Source organism: Chelonia mydas, chromosome 1 (genome assembly GCF_015237465.2).
Source record: "Chelonia mydas isolate rCheMyd1 chromosome 1, rCheMyd1.pri.v2, whole genome shotgun sequence".
In the NCBI taxonomy this organism is placed as follows: Eukaryota; Metazoa; Chordata; order Testudines; family Cheloniidae; genus Chelonia; species Chelonia mydas.
Window position 1 is genome coordinate 273,902,474 of NC_057849.1, and position 16,722 is coordinate 273,919,195.

General features: G+C 39.5%; 1 protein-coding gene across 2 annotated transcripts in view; it reads right to left on the reverse strand.

Moving 5' to 3' along the window:
• Nucleotides 1–234: 234 nt before the first annotated feature.
• Nucleotides 235–16,722, reverse strand: part of TMTC2 (transmembrane O-mannosyltransferase targeting cadherins 2) — a 366,556-nt gene continuing 350,068 nt past the window's right edge. The window contains exon 12 of one of the 2 annotated variants that reach the window (XM_037885700.2): nucleotides 235–2,345. In XM_037885700.2, the coding sequence (XP_037741628.1) occupies nucleotides 2,166–2,345 (180 nt within the window). In that variant the 3' untranslated portion in view covers nucleotides 235–2,165. Of the gene's footprint in view, nucleotides 2,346–15,177; nucleotides 15,312–16,722 lie in introns of those variants that run through there. The other variant, XM_043547034.1, reaches the window with a different exon arrangement.

Below are 16,722 nucleotides of genomic sequence, written 5' to 3' on the forward strand. Positions count from 1 at the left end.
AATTTTGTCAGACCCTAATATCTAAATTTATTTTTACAATTTTTCAGAAACGCAGTGAAAGGTGGAGAATAAATTCCAGACACCATTTTATTTTTACCATTGGCTTCAATGGGTGATGATGAAAAAGGTGAAATTCAACTTTTGAGCACTCGATGTTGCTTTCACAGCCATATCGTTATTTGACAAAAGGTTTGACACTGTCTTAAAAAAAATGCAGCCCTTTTGGTATCCCCATTGTGAACCTAGTCATTAAAACATAGCATTGCTAACTGGAGAGAAAAAGACAAAACACTATAACAAATTGTGACTATACCAACTTTGAAATAGTTACTTCTCAATGTCCTTTAATACAGATCTAAAACTGTAGTGTGTATGGGGAGAATGTACAATAAATGCAGTTGTCACATTTCCCTTTAAGTACACATGCTACCCACATAAAAATGCAGCAAAAGCCAAATGAAGATAGCAACAGTTGCAGACTACTGGCTTAACGAAAGGAAATGCTGCTGCAGTTGAGTAATAAATAAATAAATACCATACAGCAAACTACTCTCCCAGAAGTACACAGCAATGGAATGGTGCTCTACAGTTAAAAAAGAAAAGAAGATTTTTTATTATAAAGGGTTTTAACAGATCCTGAAGAAGCTTGCTTCAGTTAAAGGTGCGCCATCACTTAATGTTATATTTACCACTTGTGAAATGAACGTTGAAGCAGATATCAACAGGTCATTAAATGAAAAAGTAAATTTTCTTATAAATTCTAGTACTTTTTCCAACAAAAGAAAACAGTTAGCAAATGGTTTGGGAAAACGCAGACTAAAGCGTCAATAGGCTGAAGCTTAAAATAAATTATTTTACATTTTTTTATGAAGAATAAAACAATAACGAGCCCCCCCCAAAAAAACAAACCTAGAAATGTGACAGCTTTGTTGTAACTGTGCATGTAAGAAAACAAAATGGACTCCTAATATTTGGTTAGAATCCAAGTAGATAATAGTTTTAAAATTGAACACTATTGTCAAAAATACTCAGAATAATTGGCAACCATTGTTACACACTCCTGTTGGTTTACAGTGTCGTGCAGATTCTCTACGAGCTGCTAAAAGTTAGTCCCTTTAGCTAGTTGCTGCTCTGTTTTCAAAAAAATTCTGATAAGCTTCCTTTGTACCATTTCTAAGTATAAACACTTGCAAACTCATTCTGGTTGAATTCTTGCAAAAGTAATGCAGCTGAACAGCATCTAGCTGTCCAGTCCAAAACTGGACTTATCTGACAGTAACGTGAAAGGAGTAAACCACAGTGTTCTATAAGGCCAAAGAGAACTGCTTTTTAAGGATACTGACTGCACTTTTTTGATATCAGGGCAAACCATCTGTTTTCTGTGTAAATATGGACAATTCATGACATTAGTGATAGCTTCCAGATTCTTTTATACTGGTCTAATGTCACACATTGAGCTGGTCCTTGCTTGTTCCATCTGGAACAGGCAAAGCAAATCATACTCAACTGAGTGAGTATCTGAAGTAAACGACATCAAAACTCTTAACAGTCGGAAACAATACGTGCACTTGTCAGTAAACAACTGTGAATACTGTAATCTAACCGCAAGTGACAGTTTTGTTTTTAAAATGACTGTCAGTCTGAAATTGATAAGCAGGCGGTCCTAAAGAGAGATACAGCAGCATTAAGACAAACTGCAAACACATTGGATTTAGTATACATTTTAATGAGTTACAGTCTCAGCAAATACTTTAAGCTAGTATTATCTTTTTTACTCCCATGTGGCTGGGTGTATGCTATACAGTTCTCCCTTAGTGTTTTCAGGACAGTATAATTTTCAAGAACTCACATGAAAAACAGCAATATGGGATTAACTGATAACTTGTCAAGTATGCCAAATACCTCCTTTAAGTGCTATGGTTTTATTCTTTATTTTATTTTTTGTGGGGTAATACTTAAGTCCTTTGTGAAGCATCCAAAGAATCTCCCTTTATTTTTCCGGCAACAAAAGTTATGCCAAAACCCAGAATCGGTTCTCCTAGCAGCAATTAAGACCCCTGACCCTTGCAGTCAAGTCCAATGAGAGCTTTGATCAGATGACTTCCTGGAAATTTTGTTTTGGATTTGAGTCAATTTAAAGAAAAACAAGTTCCTATATTTTTCTGTCATGTTTTAGACGTCTTTAAACCTTGTTTTTCCATGATATTCCACAGTTTGCGAAGATTTGACTGTGTGATGACATCGTCTGGCTTAAATTGGAGAGCACGGAGGTAGTTTGCTTCAGCATCTCTGAGTTTACCATTGAGATGAAGAATGGCTCCAAGATTCATCAGGGCAGCCGGATACTGGAACAAGAGAAGAGAAGGAAAAATATTGAGTGTATTTTCAGGTTTTGTTTCAGACAGTCTTGATCCACTTAAACAAATTATTCCCTTATGTTTGCAGGCATTTTATGGAAGCAATTTAGCAATTTAAACAAATAGAGATAACAAGAAAAAGTTTTTGAACAGCTGCTAACTGTGTACTTTGTGCTTTAAACAGGACAGGCTCTGGTGTCTACATGCATAGACTTCTTTCCTTAATGAGAAAACACAGATCCCATAAAAGCTTTACATGTGGTAACATTGGCATACCGTAGTTTCCAAGAGAAAATTAAAGTAGTCCAACAGTGGATTGTAGAGAGGAATTTAATTTTAATTCAACCCAATGCCAATAAAGAGTTTATAATCGGTGGGAATAGCTAACACACTGGAACGCCTGCCCCTCTTAAATTTTTATTAAAAGAAAGAAAAAGTATCTTCAGATCCTAAAGACAGACATACAAATTTCAAGGATACCCATTTTAGATTCTTCTTCATACACACTCAATGTTATGCCAGGCTTTGATAAGTCTTTCTTTATGAAGTCGGATAACCTGAAAATTACCACTGGCAGAAACTTCAGTGATGCTGTATTAATGACAAAGATTATTTAGTCTGCGGAAGAGAAGAATGAGGGGGGATTTGATAGCTGCTTTCAACTACCTGAAAGGGGGTTCCAAAGAGGATGGATCTAGACTGTTCTCAGTGGTAGCAGATGACAGAACAAGGAGTAATGGTCTCAAATTGCAGTGGGGGAGGTTTAGGTTGGATATTAGGAAAAACTTTTTCACTAGGAGGGTGGTGAAGCACTGGAATGGGTTACCTAGAGAGGTGATGGAATCTCCTTCCTTAGAGGTTTTTAAGGCCCAGTTTGACAAAGTCCTGGTTGGGATGATTTAGTTGGGGATTGGTTCTGCTTTGAGCAGGGGGTTGGACTAGATGGCCTCCTGAGGTCCCTTTCAACCCTGATATTCTATGATTCTAAGATGTCAAGAATGCATAAAACAATAAATTAACAAGCCCTTTACCTTACTAAGAGGAATTTTTCATATCTCATTTTGCTGAATCATGTTCAGGTTCTTGTTTTAATTTAAAAACCTCTTACATTATGTAATTATGAAATAAAAAGTCATTTACAGTAACAGGTACTAAAATTACCTAAAACTGCTTACAACAAAGAGTATTGTGCAAGGAAGTAAAATTTCTGGTACTGAAATGAGTGGAGTTTTTAATTTGCAGAGCACCTGATCCTTTCACCCCCAAATCTACTTGAGGTATCCATGGCACTTGGGGGAACATGTCTGGCATCTCTGGGATCCTATCCTCCCCCCACAGGTACAGAGAACCACCCCAAAACTACCAGCAGCCACTCATGCGTAGGTGGGCCTGACAAGCAACCAAGGCAGGTGAGCAGCTCCCTCCAGTTTCCTCCACAGGGAACCCTACCCACCTTTTACCCCTCAGACCACTGGAGGTATCTCTGGGCACCTTGGGGAATGTGCAAGTACCAGTGGAAGCATAATCATTTTATTCACCACAATAATAGCTCTTGATTTTAAAGTAAAAACAGAAACTAGACAAAGTTCAACACAAGTTGTCCAGATCACCCACTTTTTGGATCTGCCTCAGCAACACTTGCTTCCCAAATTATGCAGATTGGAGAATAGATGGTTAAGTTTAGTCTCTGAGGTTACATCTACACATGGGTAGACAGACACCCTAGCTCTGCTTGAGCTAGTGTGCTAAAAATAGTAGTGTGGCCATGGTGGCACCAGGCAGCGGCTTGGGCTAGCTGTCTACATGTGTAACCAGAAAGGATTTATGCTATTTTTAGCACACCAGCTTGAGCAGAGCTAGTGTATCCATCTAACTTTGCTAGGAAGCACCCTCCCAGCAGCTGTGTAGATATATCCTGAGGGGCAAGTGGGTCAGGACACCACTCATCAGCACTCCCCATCAGCTTTCAAAAATGTGTAAAGTGAACTGGAAACTCCGTTTCAGCCATCTCTTGTAGTTACAGTATTTATACACATTAGATGCTTGCTAATAAGATGGATATCAGAAATAATAAGGGAGGTAAGAGTGTAGTTGTAGCTGTGTTGGTCTCAGCAGGAGAGAGACAGCTCTTTCTTCTGTCTCTTCTCTCCGTTAGAGAGACAAGGTGCATGAAGTAATAGCTTTTATTGGACCAACTTCTGCTGGTGAGAGAGACAAGCTTTTGAAGCTCTTCTTCAGCTCTGTGTGGCTCAAAAGCTTGTCTATTTCACCAACAGAAGTTGGTTCAATAAAAGCTGTTACCTTATGCACGTTGTCTCTCTAACGGAGAGAAGAGACAGAAGAAAGAGCTGCCTCTCTCCTACTTGCTACATACCAGTGTTGGTCTCCCAGAGTGCAAGCTCTCCCAGAATGCTGTGATAATGGGATGGCAATGTGATTAGGTTTTACATACCTCACACACAACTATTCAGGTTCACCAAAGTACCTGTAATTTGAATTTTTCCACCTGAAATTTAAACTCCTCCTCCCCACCAGGAGATAGGAAAAGCATTTTAAATTCGATCTAAAACAACGCTTGCACTAGGAAACTGAAATAGAAGACCACTCTCTGAAATGCATTCTATATTTGTATGTACTATGCTCTATATTTGCCTCTTCTCTTCCTTCCTGCTTACTCTCATCTGTTAAGAAAACAGTCCCACTTATATTCAAGTATGAGTCAATCTTTCAGAGCCATTAGGTTTCTGTGTGTTCAAAATTAAGCAAAACAATGTAAACATCATGATGCTAACCTAACTACTTATCGGTTTGGTTTTTCTTGCTCCAACATGACCAGTTATTTTTCCCTCCGAATCACTTGCCCAGGTCTGTATTAAATGCCAAACATAGCAGGAAATTCTGCTATTTGTGAAGCATCTCCAACTATTATAGTTTCCCTTTCCATTCATACTCAGTATGGAGAAGGGAAATAGATATTTGAGATTCCGAAGCAAACTCATTTATGTACAATATGTATCAACCTCCTCATTACTATCCCATGCTCCACCAGTCTAAAAAATCAATTATACAGAAATTAATGGAACTGTAATAAACTCTTTGTAAGTAAGTACATTTTGGATAATGACAAGAATGATGCAGCAGAACAACAGCTGAAACAGCTACATTGTGAATAGATGATTCTGTCAAACATAAGCTCTCTGTACATTTCTTAAAAAAAATTTAATTGTACTGTAATGAAAGGGACTTTGATACTGCAACTTGTTGCATGCGGGCAAATCCGTGTCTATTTGGAGTCTATTACCTTCATTTGGACACTGTGCAGATGCAAGGGTCTGCCTGCAAGGATCCAAGTACACGATCTAGCCCTAAGATCTCTTTTTAATGGCTCAAGTTTTGTTTTTAAGACGCTACCTGAGCTTCAGTGTCAAAGCAATGTGTGTCTTATAAATTGATACGTCAGAAAGTGAGCTTAGAGACAGAGCAAGTAGGCAGAGAAGCCAACAGATATGGGTCAGCAATCCAGAAACATGCTTGATTTCCACATGCTCCACCTGATAGAAAAGATACAAGAGAAACTCTTTTGGAGTATGTTATGTTCTCAATCCAAACACACTCCCCACTGTATTACATTCTAAAGCATCCATCAACAGTGTGTCTGGGAAGAAGACATTTTTTTCTTGTATTTGTTCAAGTATTGCTCTCCACTCTTTCTTTCTCCTCCACAAATTTGTAATTCAATTTATATATGTGGCAAGATATCTAGGGCTTTAAGATTAAGTTTTATTTCCATACATAGATAAAAAAATCCTTCTTATGCCACTTTCCTTTTAATTTGGCAAAATGATTGTGCTATAGCAGACTAAAAAAAGTATAATTACTGATTTTGCTTTGTTTGATCTCTCTGACGGAATTTGAAATTAATTTCCCCCTGAAATTCCAGCAAATGAGCAAATAGGTTTAGCTTATTAATATTCAGGGTAAATAAATATATTTATCAATGTAAAATGAGTATGAAGTAATTCAGAAGGGAGCTGAAAAATCATGCCAACTCCTCTAATATTGTACATGAGAAAATCTTCAGGTTTCTTAAAAGAGACCAAGTGCCGAATACCTACCCACCTCCTGGATTTATAGAGTACCAATCACCGCAGTATCGAGGCATCAGTGGTTTATTACAACACACACAGGAATTTCCAGACTAATTGATTGATTGATTATACATCAGTGTCATCACACCCTGCCAGCTGTAACTGATGGGCCGGGGACAGAGAACCAGGAATAATCGCTATAGTTTTTTCCTCGCATAGATTGTTTTTTTTTTTATTAAAGACAGCTGATGAAACTTTTCAGCACGTTAAAGGCAGTTGGCAGCTACCACTCCAATAATACAGGGCTTGTAGCACTGTATAATAAATGACACTACCTACTAATTCAGAGACTTGAAAGGAGAAACAAGCCTTCCTTCATTTCCTTTGCGAGACAGATGCTTTATATCAAAAGAGCTGACTGGCAGTTCTATCAGAGTTATTAATGGTGTCTCTTATGGTCTGTTGGGAATGATCCCCCTTACTAGTGATTTTTCTTGCGGTGTATTTTTTTTCTTAGCTCTTTGGAGACTAACAAAGTAAATAATGAATAACATAAAAATCATGTGTTTTGCTGCTCAAAGCATTGGGTATTGTTTATGCTGGTGACAATTCTTCCAAGCCTCCTCCACACTACCATAATTGGAGGTCTGTGACATAAAAAACACCACCATGAACTAAACTCTTCTCTGAAATACAGTATGGAAATCCAAAATGTTTCCAGTGAATTCCATGGACTTGCTTCATATTTACACTGATGTAACCAAGAGCAGATTTTGGCCCCGTATATATAACATTAACAATTATATGATAGATTCCCCAGATTTTTCGTCTGTTCACTCATGTTCATTCCATACAGAAATCTCTAGCTCCAAACAGAATTAGTTAGCTTGTGCAGATATAAGTTAAAAACCTTTACAGAAATATATATATGTCAAGGCTGATTCCCCACTCTGGCACTTCGAGTGCAGAAGGTGGGGGCCCGCAAGGATTCTAAAAATTAATACTGGCCACTCCACGCTTGTATTAAACTCCCAAGGTTACAGCTTTTCTCTGACCTTGGATGGGTAGATGCTGCCACCACCCAAGTGCGAAACCCCTTTGAGGACCCAGGAAGGCGCACTTGGGAATTCCTTCCTGTGGGGTACCCTCGAGCCCTTTCACACACCCCCCCGCCCCTCCGGGGAAGAGCTGAGAAAGAAAAACAAAGAAAATCAGCTGTTGCCACCAGCTAATTAAATAACATATGCACAAACCTCTTAGGACACAAAAATCCAATCCTGTTCTTAAAAAAGGTAAATTTTATTAAAACAAAAAGAAACAAAATACATCTGGAAACTCAGGTTATTGCTAGATTTAAAAAGAGCAAATACAAGGATTAAGCATCAAGAATAGTTTCTTGAGGTTCATCTTAAAGGTTACAAACAAAACAAAAGCACCTGGGGTTAGCACAGAGGAATCCACAAGTCATAAAGAAAGAAAAGAGATCAACCTAATTGCGTCTTCCTAGACATTTCCTGATCTATTTGCATATCTAGAGTTTTAAATGAGTAGTTTCTAGGTATGATACAGATGACTTTTCATACCTGGCCCATAGGTTCTTACAACATATCTGCTCTGTCCCCTCTCCCTGGGAGAACAACCACAGACAGACAAAAGGGGAGTCTTGTTTCAATTTTAAAAAGTTCTAGCCTTCCTGTTGGCTCTTTGGCCAGGTACCCACTCACTTCCTTTTACCTATGCATCACAGTGACTTTTAACAGTTTGGAGACAGGTAGTGAAAACTAGAACCCTTGTTTTGTTTCTTCAGTGGAAGCTCTGTCCAGCTTCCTCTCTTTAGCTAAGGACCCCACAGTCGGAGATGGTATAGCTTCTGAGTTTCAAATTAAATGCCTTGTTTAAACAAAATATCCTAATGTGCACTTCAGTAAATTCATGATCTGGTTCACTTCTGCACTGATTGAACCATTTAAAAAATTCACTGAGACGCTGTTGTCAGCATTCCTCCTGCTTTCCTTCCTTTGCTTCTCCCCTATTGCTCCTGCCTTTAATAAATATTGGCAGTATAATTATGTTCTTTATATTTAAAAATGACAGCAGAATTGTTTATCAAATGTTGCAATCAGCATGGCCAAGCCAAAACTGATGACATCACCTCTTTTATAGAGCAATCAAATCCACTGGCCTTCCGGGACTGATTGCAGAATGGTTCCTTAGCTTCAGCGGTGCACAGCGAGGTGTTTTATTTTTAAAGTGCATTTACGGCATCTTAAGTTGTTCTTTTAAGCCTTCCTGTCAAATATAATTTCATCCTTTGAAAAGATGCAGAGATGCTGCATGCAAATATTTTATCTTAAGCCTTCTTGGTTAGATGCTGCTGAAGTATTCAGATATTTCAGCTTCATAATTGAAAACACAGAGTAGCTTGATAAAGCCCGAGTGATAAAACAGAAAAGAAGCTGATTTAGTTGTAGAAGGGATCACTAAGTATGAAAACTAAGCATGGTGAGCTGTTTCATCATGTCAAAGACCATGTTATAATGTGCTGTCATGAATTTTTATCCTCCTACAGCGATGGCAAGGATTTTCACTTGAACTTCTGTTACTGGTGTCATTGCCATAGTGCAGTGTGCTATTTTCTAAGGCAATCAAAATGTCAACAGCTCTGTTTTTATTATTATTGCTAAAGATAACTGTGCACAACTGAATCATTTCAAATGTGGCATTTATTTTTGACAGACTCGAAAACGTTACTTCTAAAGTTAGACTGTGATCTAGAAGTTGCCCTCATGTTTCAGTGATGCTACTTTAATGCGGGGCTGGATTCTACAAACTGATCCTTCTTCCTACATGGCGTCTCACTTAAGTCAACAGGAATGCACACAGAAGGAAAGGTGCAGGCATGTGGATTTATTTGCAGGATGGCATCCTAGAGTTGCCAGATGTCCCAATATGCAAGTGATAGTCTCACTCTCAAATATAAACTCCCACTTCCCATCTGCCTTCCTATATAGGAGCGCTGCATATACAGTTCCACAACCACGGATCTATTCCTGACTCTTGCAGTGCCTCTAACCAGTATTCCACTCCAAGCTGTGCCTGAATTATACTCATCAGCCTGTACACTAATCACAAACATGAGTAGACTGTGATGGTATCAAAGCTACATACAATGGATGGTCTACAGAAAGAGAGGTACATGAAAAGGAGAGTTAGAGAAGTGAGGTGAAAGAAGAGGATGGGATGGAGAGGTGGAATGAGAAAGGGAATGACTAAAAGTAAGGGGTTAGATAAAATAGTGAGGATGTAGCAGACAGGGGGAAGTTCCTGCAGTTCTCATTTGACCAAATCTGTGTTCTAATTAGCACAACTTCCTAGACTGCATTAAATAGAAATGGGCTCAAACAGCTTAAACTTTGGGGAAGCCTGGCTCCAAACCCAAACGTCATGACTCTGGCCAATATATACAGCTGGCCAAATTCAAACAACAAGTCTGAACCCTGTGGAAATGCAAATTTGAATCCAATCTCCATTACTCAGGCTCAGCTATAATATTAAAGTAACTGTGATATTCAGGAAGACTTTAGCCTGTATTCTGCAATCTTTCATTAATGGATGAAGAGCCTCTCACAGCATAACATACTTGTCATGTTTTGTCAAACAATGTCACAAATTAATAACTTCTGGAGGTAGCAAATAAATACAAACAAAATAAACAATTTTTTTTACAAAATTCCACCCCCCTCCTCCCAAAAAGAACAGTTAGGCAGAACACATCATTTGTGCAGTTTAATCTATCCTTTAGTCTCATAAATTAGGATGACACACCAAGTTGTAAATGACAGGAGCAAAGAGAAGCATAAGCAAACAACTGGGTCACCCTAACAGCTGAAAATAAAATGCACATACTGGGACACATCTTCCGCTGGTGTAAACTGTCACAACTCCATTTACTTCATTGAAGTCAAAGGACCTGCTCCTTAATGTCTAGTTCCAGAATATGTACTGTATGAAATTTTTGTTTATATGCGTCTGATCCAAAAGTGTTTTTCAAAGTCCTTAGCTGTGTACTTCTAAATCTACATATTACAGCATTTTAAATAAAAATAAGGACAGCCTTCCGTTTCCATGTGGGGAGGGGAACTTCCAAGCACACTCCAAACTTTTTGGACACCAGCTTCATTAAGGAAACTGTAACTGTGACCTGGAGAAGAGTTCTGGCATTTGGCATGAAAATAGGAACACCAAGTAGTCTACTTTGCGTCTCAATTACCACTTCCACAGGGGACAACTTCTTAGCATAATACAATGGCTCTCCAGCCAGTGTGAGCTCTCATTCAGTCAATTTCTTTTTCACGTCAACCTTCAGAAAAATATCCAATTTGGAAAAGAGCAGAAAATCATTCAAAACTGAACACATATATTATATTTAGTTGGTGAAAGATATCTGCCACAGACATTTATATAAAGTCATAGCATACTGTATTACATATTGGCAAGTTATGAATGAACAAGTTACAACTATGAAGTGCTGTAGATCATATTGACAGCCTGAAAATCCCAAAAGGACATTTGTAATTTGGGTAGGTCTCGATATTTTCCCCTAATATCTATGGATGAATTGCTTTGGTACAACAAATTTAAAACAACCTCTCAGTAATCATTCTTTCAATCCACATGGAAATCATGATGAACATTTTTAGATAGCTTTTATTAGTAGTAATGAAATGCTGCTGAATAGGAACATACATTATGAGTATTTAATATTATGGTTATAATTTGTTTTTAAATCACTAAATAAGTTTTCCAGGTCTCACAAAGTGTTTAATTATAAACTCTTGATTTCCACCCCAAATATTTTCAGTACTGTACAGCATGCAATCATCGTATCTCATTTTCTTAGCACTTTAGAATTTCATACAAATATCTTCAGATTACTTGATTTTTGTTTATAGAAATCAAGCTGTGTTCTAATTTCTGCAATGTGATTGTTTTAATATCTAACGGATTACAGTTTAAGTACAATTTATTTAGCTTATCTAACAAGAGTAGTCCGTGTATTAATTAGAAAGCCTACATTTCAAGCAAATGAGTCTAGTGTCACTAACTGTAGTGACAAACTGTTATTGTGCAGGATCTTTCAGAACCAATATTCTGTCTCATTAAGAACATGGACTAAATGTGCACTTGCTCCACATCAACACTGTATTTCTGAACGTGGGAATGACCTTTTCCGCTTTTTATTGGGAAGAAGAAAAACAGTTTACTGTTATTCTCTGGGGGAAAACAACACCACACACTTAATTTATCAGAAATGTGAGGTGTGTTAAGGAGATATGACATAGTCTGCTTAGTCGAGCAGAACATACGTGCAAGGCTGAACAGAATGGGTATGCGTATGAATGCAATCAAAACTGGCTGGTCTCTAAGAGAACACTAATTTGGTGATAATTGATAGTTATGCATTTAGGTTCACTCTTAATATATGAATGTAAGTCCCATGAACTTAAAAAATTGCAGTTTTTACAATCTAGTACAATTTATCTAAAACCAGAAAGGATTGCTTATTCTGTGTCACTGAGAGACCCAAGACAAGTTACTGATCCTTGCAATCTAAATAAGGCAGATAAAGCCACAAATAATGACAAGATCATAAGAGAGGAATAACAGTAAGTGGAGGGAAGTGAATATTGTTCTTAAAGAAGCAGATTCATGTACACAGGCAATAGACATATTTGTGTCTATTATGCTACAATATCCTATGTCAGCATATAAAGGCTGCAGAGGTCTATAAAACAGTCAAAAGCAGGATTGAAATAAACTACTTGAATTTTTTAGATTTTTCATTGTGAATCTGCAAATGGGTCCATTCTGCAGGGGAAAAAATCACCCTTTTTAAGTCCCCCCCCCCCCCCACCCCAGTGAAAAGATGTGCCTGATTCATTGAAAATGAGTTATGTTGAAGAGTGAAAGGTAGCTTTGAAATTCTAATTTTTGCATATTTGGATCTCTAGCAGTCACCTGATCAAGATTCATAAAATGATGAAATCTGACCAGTATGAAATCACCCATTTTTCTATTGTTGTAAAAAGATTAAATACCTTGTGGTAAACAGTAACAAGAAACAGTGGTTGTTGAAAGGGAATATCTATAGTTAGTGTTGAGGAAACCATTTGGATAAAACCAACAGAGGCCCTTACTTTGACTCAATACTAAATTAAACATGTTTGCAGGTGAAATTTCAGAGGGGTTAAATAACACATCAAACTGAAATTGTGTGTGATGTCTCTTCCTGATCTTATCTCTGTTCCCCATTCGTCTTCTCATTAACATACAGACACCAATCTTGTTTTGTTTACATTTCTCGCCCCCAATTTTCACACAGACATTAAAGGGAAAAAAGCTTCCTGGTGGTGCAGTGTCCCTGCCTGACAAACATGTGTAAGGGAACTGTTGCCCCCTTACTAACAGTCAGTGGGGGTGTTTTGGTTGGTTAGCTCCCAGTACTAAAAGGGGAAGGGTCTGTGGGAAATCAGGACCCTGAAACTGAGAGTCCCCAGGAACAATGGGGAGAGGCCAATGCTCCAGGTCAGCCTGAATGACAGGGCGGGCAGGCTAATCAGGGAGTCAGGAGGCCAGGGAGGTCCCGTCCTCCGTGTGAGCTGGATTTGCCTGGGTCAGACGGAGTGGGGCCGAGCTAAGGAGAGAGTGCAGCCCAAGCTAAGCTGGGGAGCAGAGCTGGGCCAGATCCAGAGAGAGCAGACCCTGTCCTGGGAGCAGAGCTGCAGCCCCAAAGCCAGAGGCACAGCCCACAGAGAGCAGATTTGCTCTGGGAGCAGAGCTGGAGCAACCAGAGCCAGAGGGGCGAGAAAAGCAGCCCAGGAAGCAGGTCAGTGCTTGGAGCAGAGTCACAGAAGCAGCCTGCAGAGCAGACCTGTCCTGGGAGCAGAGCTGCAACAAGCAGAGCCAGAGGGGCCAGAAAAGCAGCCCAGGGAGCTGGAGGCAGAGCAGCAGCAGCAGTGCTGAGACAGAGTGAAGCTGGAGCTGGGGCTGGAGCAGTCCAGAGCTGGGTGCGGTGAGCAGCTGGGGAGACTGAGAGGGACCCTGGGCAGCGGGCCCAGCACAGGGAGACACCTCAGCCAAGAGGCTCTGCAGGCCAGGGTTGGATCGTAACCCCGACAGGGCGGGGGCGACACTGGGAAGAAGGGTCCTACCACTTAGAGCCTGAGAGCGTGTGGCCACCACCAGAGCAAGTGTCTAACCCACAGCATCCCTGCAGCACAGCCAGGGCCTGAGAAGAAGGCCTGGGACTTACAAGGAACAGACTATGAACTGCCCGGACATTCCAGAGACACTGTTTGTGATGTTCCCTGCCACAGAGCGGAGTGATGTGTTTCCTTTAACCTTTCCCATTTTTCCTTATTCTTTTTAAAATTAATTGTTGATTAAATAACTTGCATTTGCTTTAACTTGTATGTAATGGTCAATGGGTCAGAGAAGTGCCCATTGCAGAGAGAGTACCCCGGAGTGAGGACACCTTAGCCCCTGTCCTAGGTGAGCGCAGCAGGGTTGGGCGTCGAGCCCCCCAGGAATCCTGGGCCCAGCCTTGTTGGGGTTACGAGGACTCTCCCAGACAGGAGAGTGGAAGGGGAGTCCTCAAGGGCAGGGAGGCCACTGGGTAAAAGAAGTGGGAGCGAGGTCTCAGATCCTTTCGCTAGCCCACTTCACCAGGGTAGTGCAGAAGCCAGGAAAGTTCCCCACAAGAGCGGAACTATTCCCCCGCTTACACATGGGTTGATCAGAACTCTTGAATTTTCCAGTCAAGTATCAGATCAAGTTTAAAGTTCTCGTTGTGACCTTCATGCATGTCAGTGGATTAAGAATGAGCTATTTAAAGACCGACTCCCACTGCAGTACCAAGATTTCCCAAGGCTGCTGAAACCCTCCTGGGCAATGGAACTCTCAATGATTGGGGTGATGTCAGCAGAAGAAGGAGACACTGCTTTCTCATCAGTAGGCCCACAGCTGAGGAACTCCCCAATCATTCAAAAAGAAAAGAGGCTGTCCATAAACCTGAGTATCTTTAAAACAAAGTTAGAGTCCCATCATCTTTGCTGCAGCTTTCTCATAGCAACAATAATGATAAAAGGAGCAACCAATCCTCCCCACCCTCACCCGAGAGCATTTTATTAAAATGCAGGAAAGTAGAGAGGAAAAACCTGCAATTTTACATACGCCTGGAGAAGGGGGAAGTGGAGAGAGTACTCTGATCTACGTATAGACCACTCAATAGGTTTATGCAGTGATGTGTGTGCATAAGCAGACACAGACCAGTCTCGCCATTTGATAATTTTGGGTGGAATCACAACAAACTACTGAATTTCCCTGGGAAAAAGGTGTTCATGTAGCATTTTTGGTCCAGAAAATCTGAGGAAGTTCTATCAGAAAGCTTGACCTTATGAGATTTCCAACATTTAGACACTAGAGGTTTTGGTGACGATGAGCTACTTGTATATTATTTTGATTGGTTTGTCATGCTTTGGGGCGGGGGTGTGTGTATATAGTTGCTTTGAACTCCAATAACAAGCAATCAGAATCTCACAACATACTGCATTCATTTTATAGGAATGCATAACAACATAGGGAACATGACACAATCATTGGTTAAAACACAGTAACAAGCACTAGTGTATAAGAACCTAAGCAAGACCGGAAAAAAAAAACCAAGCTGGCCACGAATGAGATTTATTAATTACAGAAGGAATTTTTAGCTAAATTTTGGGCTTCCTATTTACAGTTTACTTTTGAACTAGCTCACTACTGGCAACACGACGAAGCAATTCCAACAATTCATGCTTCCACAGTTGTGCTGGAAGGAAAAGAAATGTACAGTTTATCAAGTGAAGTTAAAATGATTTCAGTACTTTAGATGTTGATCAATAACATCCAAACACAACTCCAAAACGCTAGAAAAAAATAGCTTCAGTTTGCTGTAAATTGTGCAGCATAGAGTTGCCAAGGCAATCCCAAGGCAGAGCTGGATAAAAAAACCCTCCACAATCTTGTTAATAAATGAATAAATAAATATATCTTTAAGATGATCTACAGTGCAAAGAATATTTTTGCCAACAGAGAGACACTAGTGAAGTTGTCAAGAGGAACCTAGGGCATAAATATTTGTTTTCTTATGAACTGCAAACTGTAATTCTAGAAGTGATATGTTTTTCTTTCCCTCTCTTTGCTTTGCCCCCTCTCAAGATCATCCAGTTGATTTAATCTGTACTACTAGACTGAACTGTTTTGCCTAAATTCTGTCCCACACTCATTTTCACTCATGGGGGGCAGTGGAGCAGTGGGCAGTCAGGAATATGGCACTCTGGTAGTCCTCTTAGGAATTCTGTGAAATACAGTTTTCCATGTAATACACATGAATTAATGTCTCACTTGGCAGTGTGTAACCTGCAGGTCTTTTCAGTGTAGTATTCAGCAAATAAATCAACACTGCAAGTTAAAATTATGAACTTACAGGTTAAGTGTGACTATTTGATTTTGATACTTGGTGTTTGAAGATTTATTAAGGCAGCAGTTCCCTAACTGTGGTCCCTGGACAAATGGGGGTCAGCCCACAAGGTGCTAGACACTTGCCACACACCTTTAAAAAGTTACGACTTGCCCCTGCCAGTGCTGTCTTAATTTGACAAAACTGATCTGTTATACAGTGTCGTATACATTTGTAGTACTATGTAAGTAATAAATATTAATAACCATAAGGGGTACATTTTAAAGTGTTGTGTAGAATATTAAAGCCACATACACTACTTTGAAAGTTTGTTCCTAATTGTTACTTATCACTAAATACTAGCTAATGAATATTAGCTTTGCAGAGCCTTCATATCACACTTTCTAAAACGAATATGGGCACAGGGTGCTGTCATCTATGACCAATGTTTTCTTTTTAAAATTTGCTCCTTTTTAAAAATGCAAGAGGAAAGTTGACCTTCTGCTGAAGCACTAGACTGGGAATCAAGAGATATAGGTTCAAAACCTGACTCTGACACAGACTTCCTGTATTGCATTAAGACTGGAAAGTACTTCATCTCTACCTGCCTTAGTTCACCACCTCCAAAATATTGCCCCTCTCTCCCTCATCTATTTAGAATGTAAGTTCTTTGAGGTAAGGACCATCTTGTACTATGAAAAGTGCCTATGCACGATGGGGCCTCTCAGTACTAATATAATACAAATACTAATACTATTAATCATAATAATGTGAGAATTTC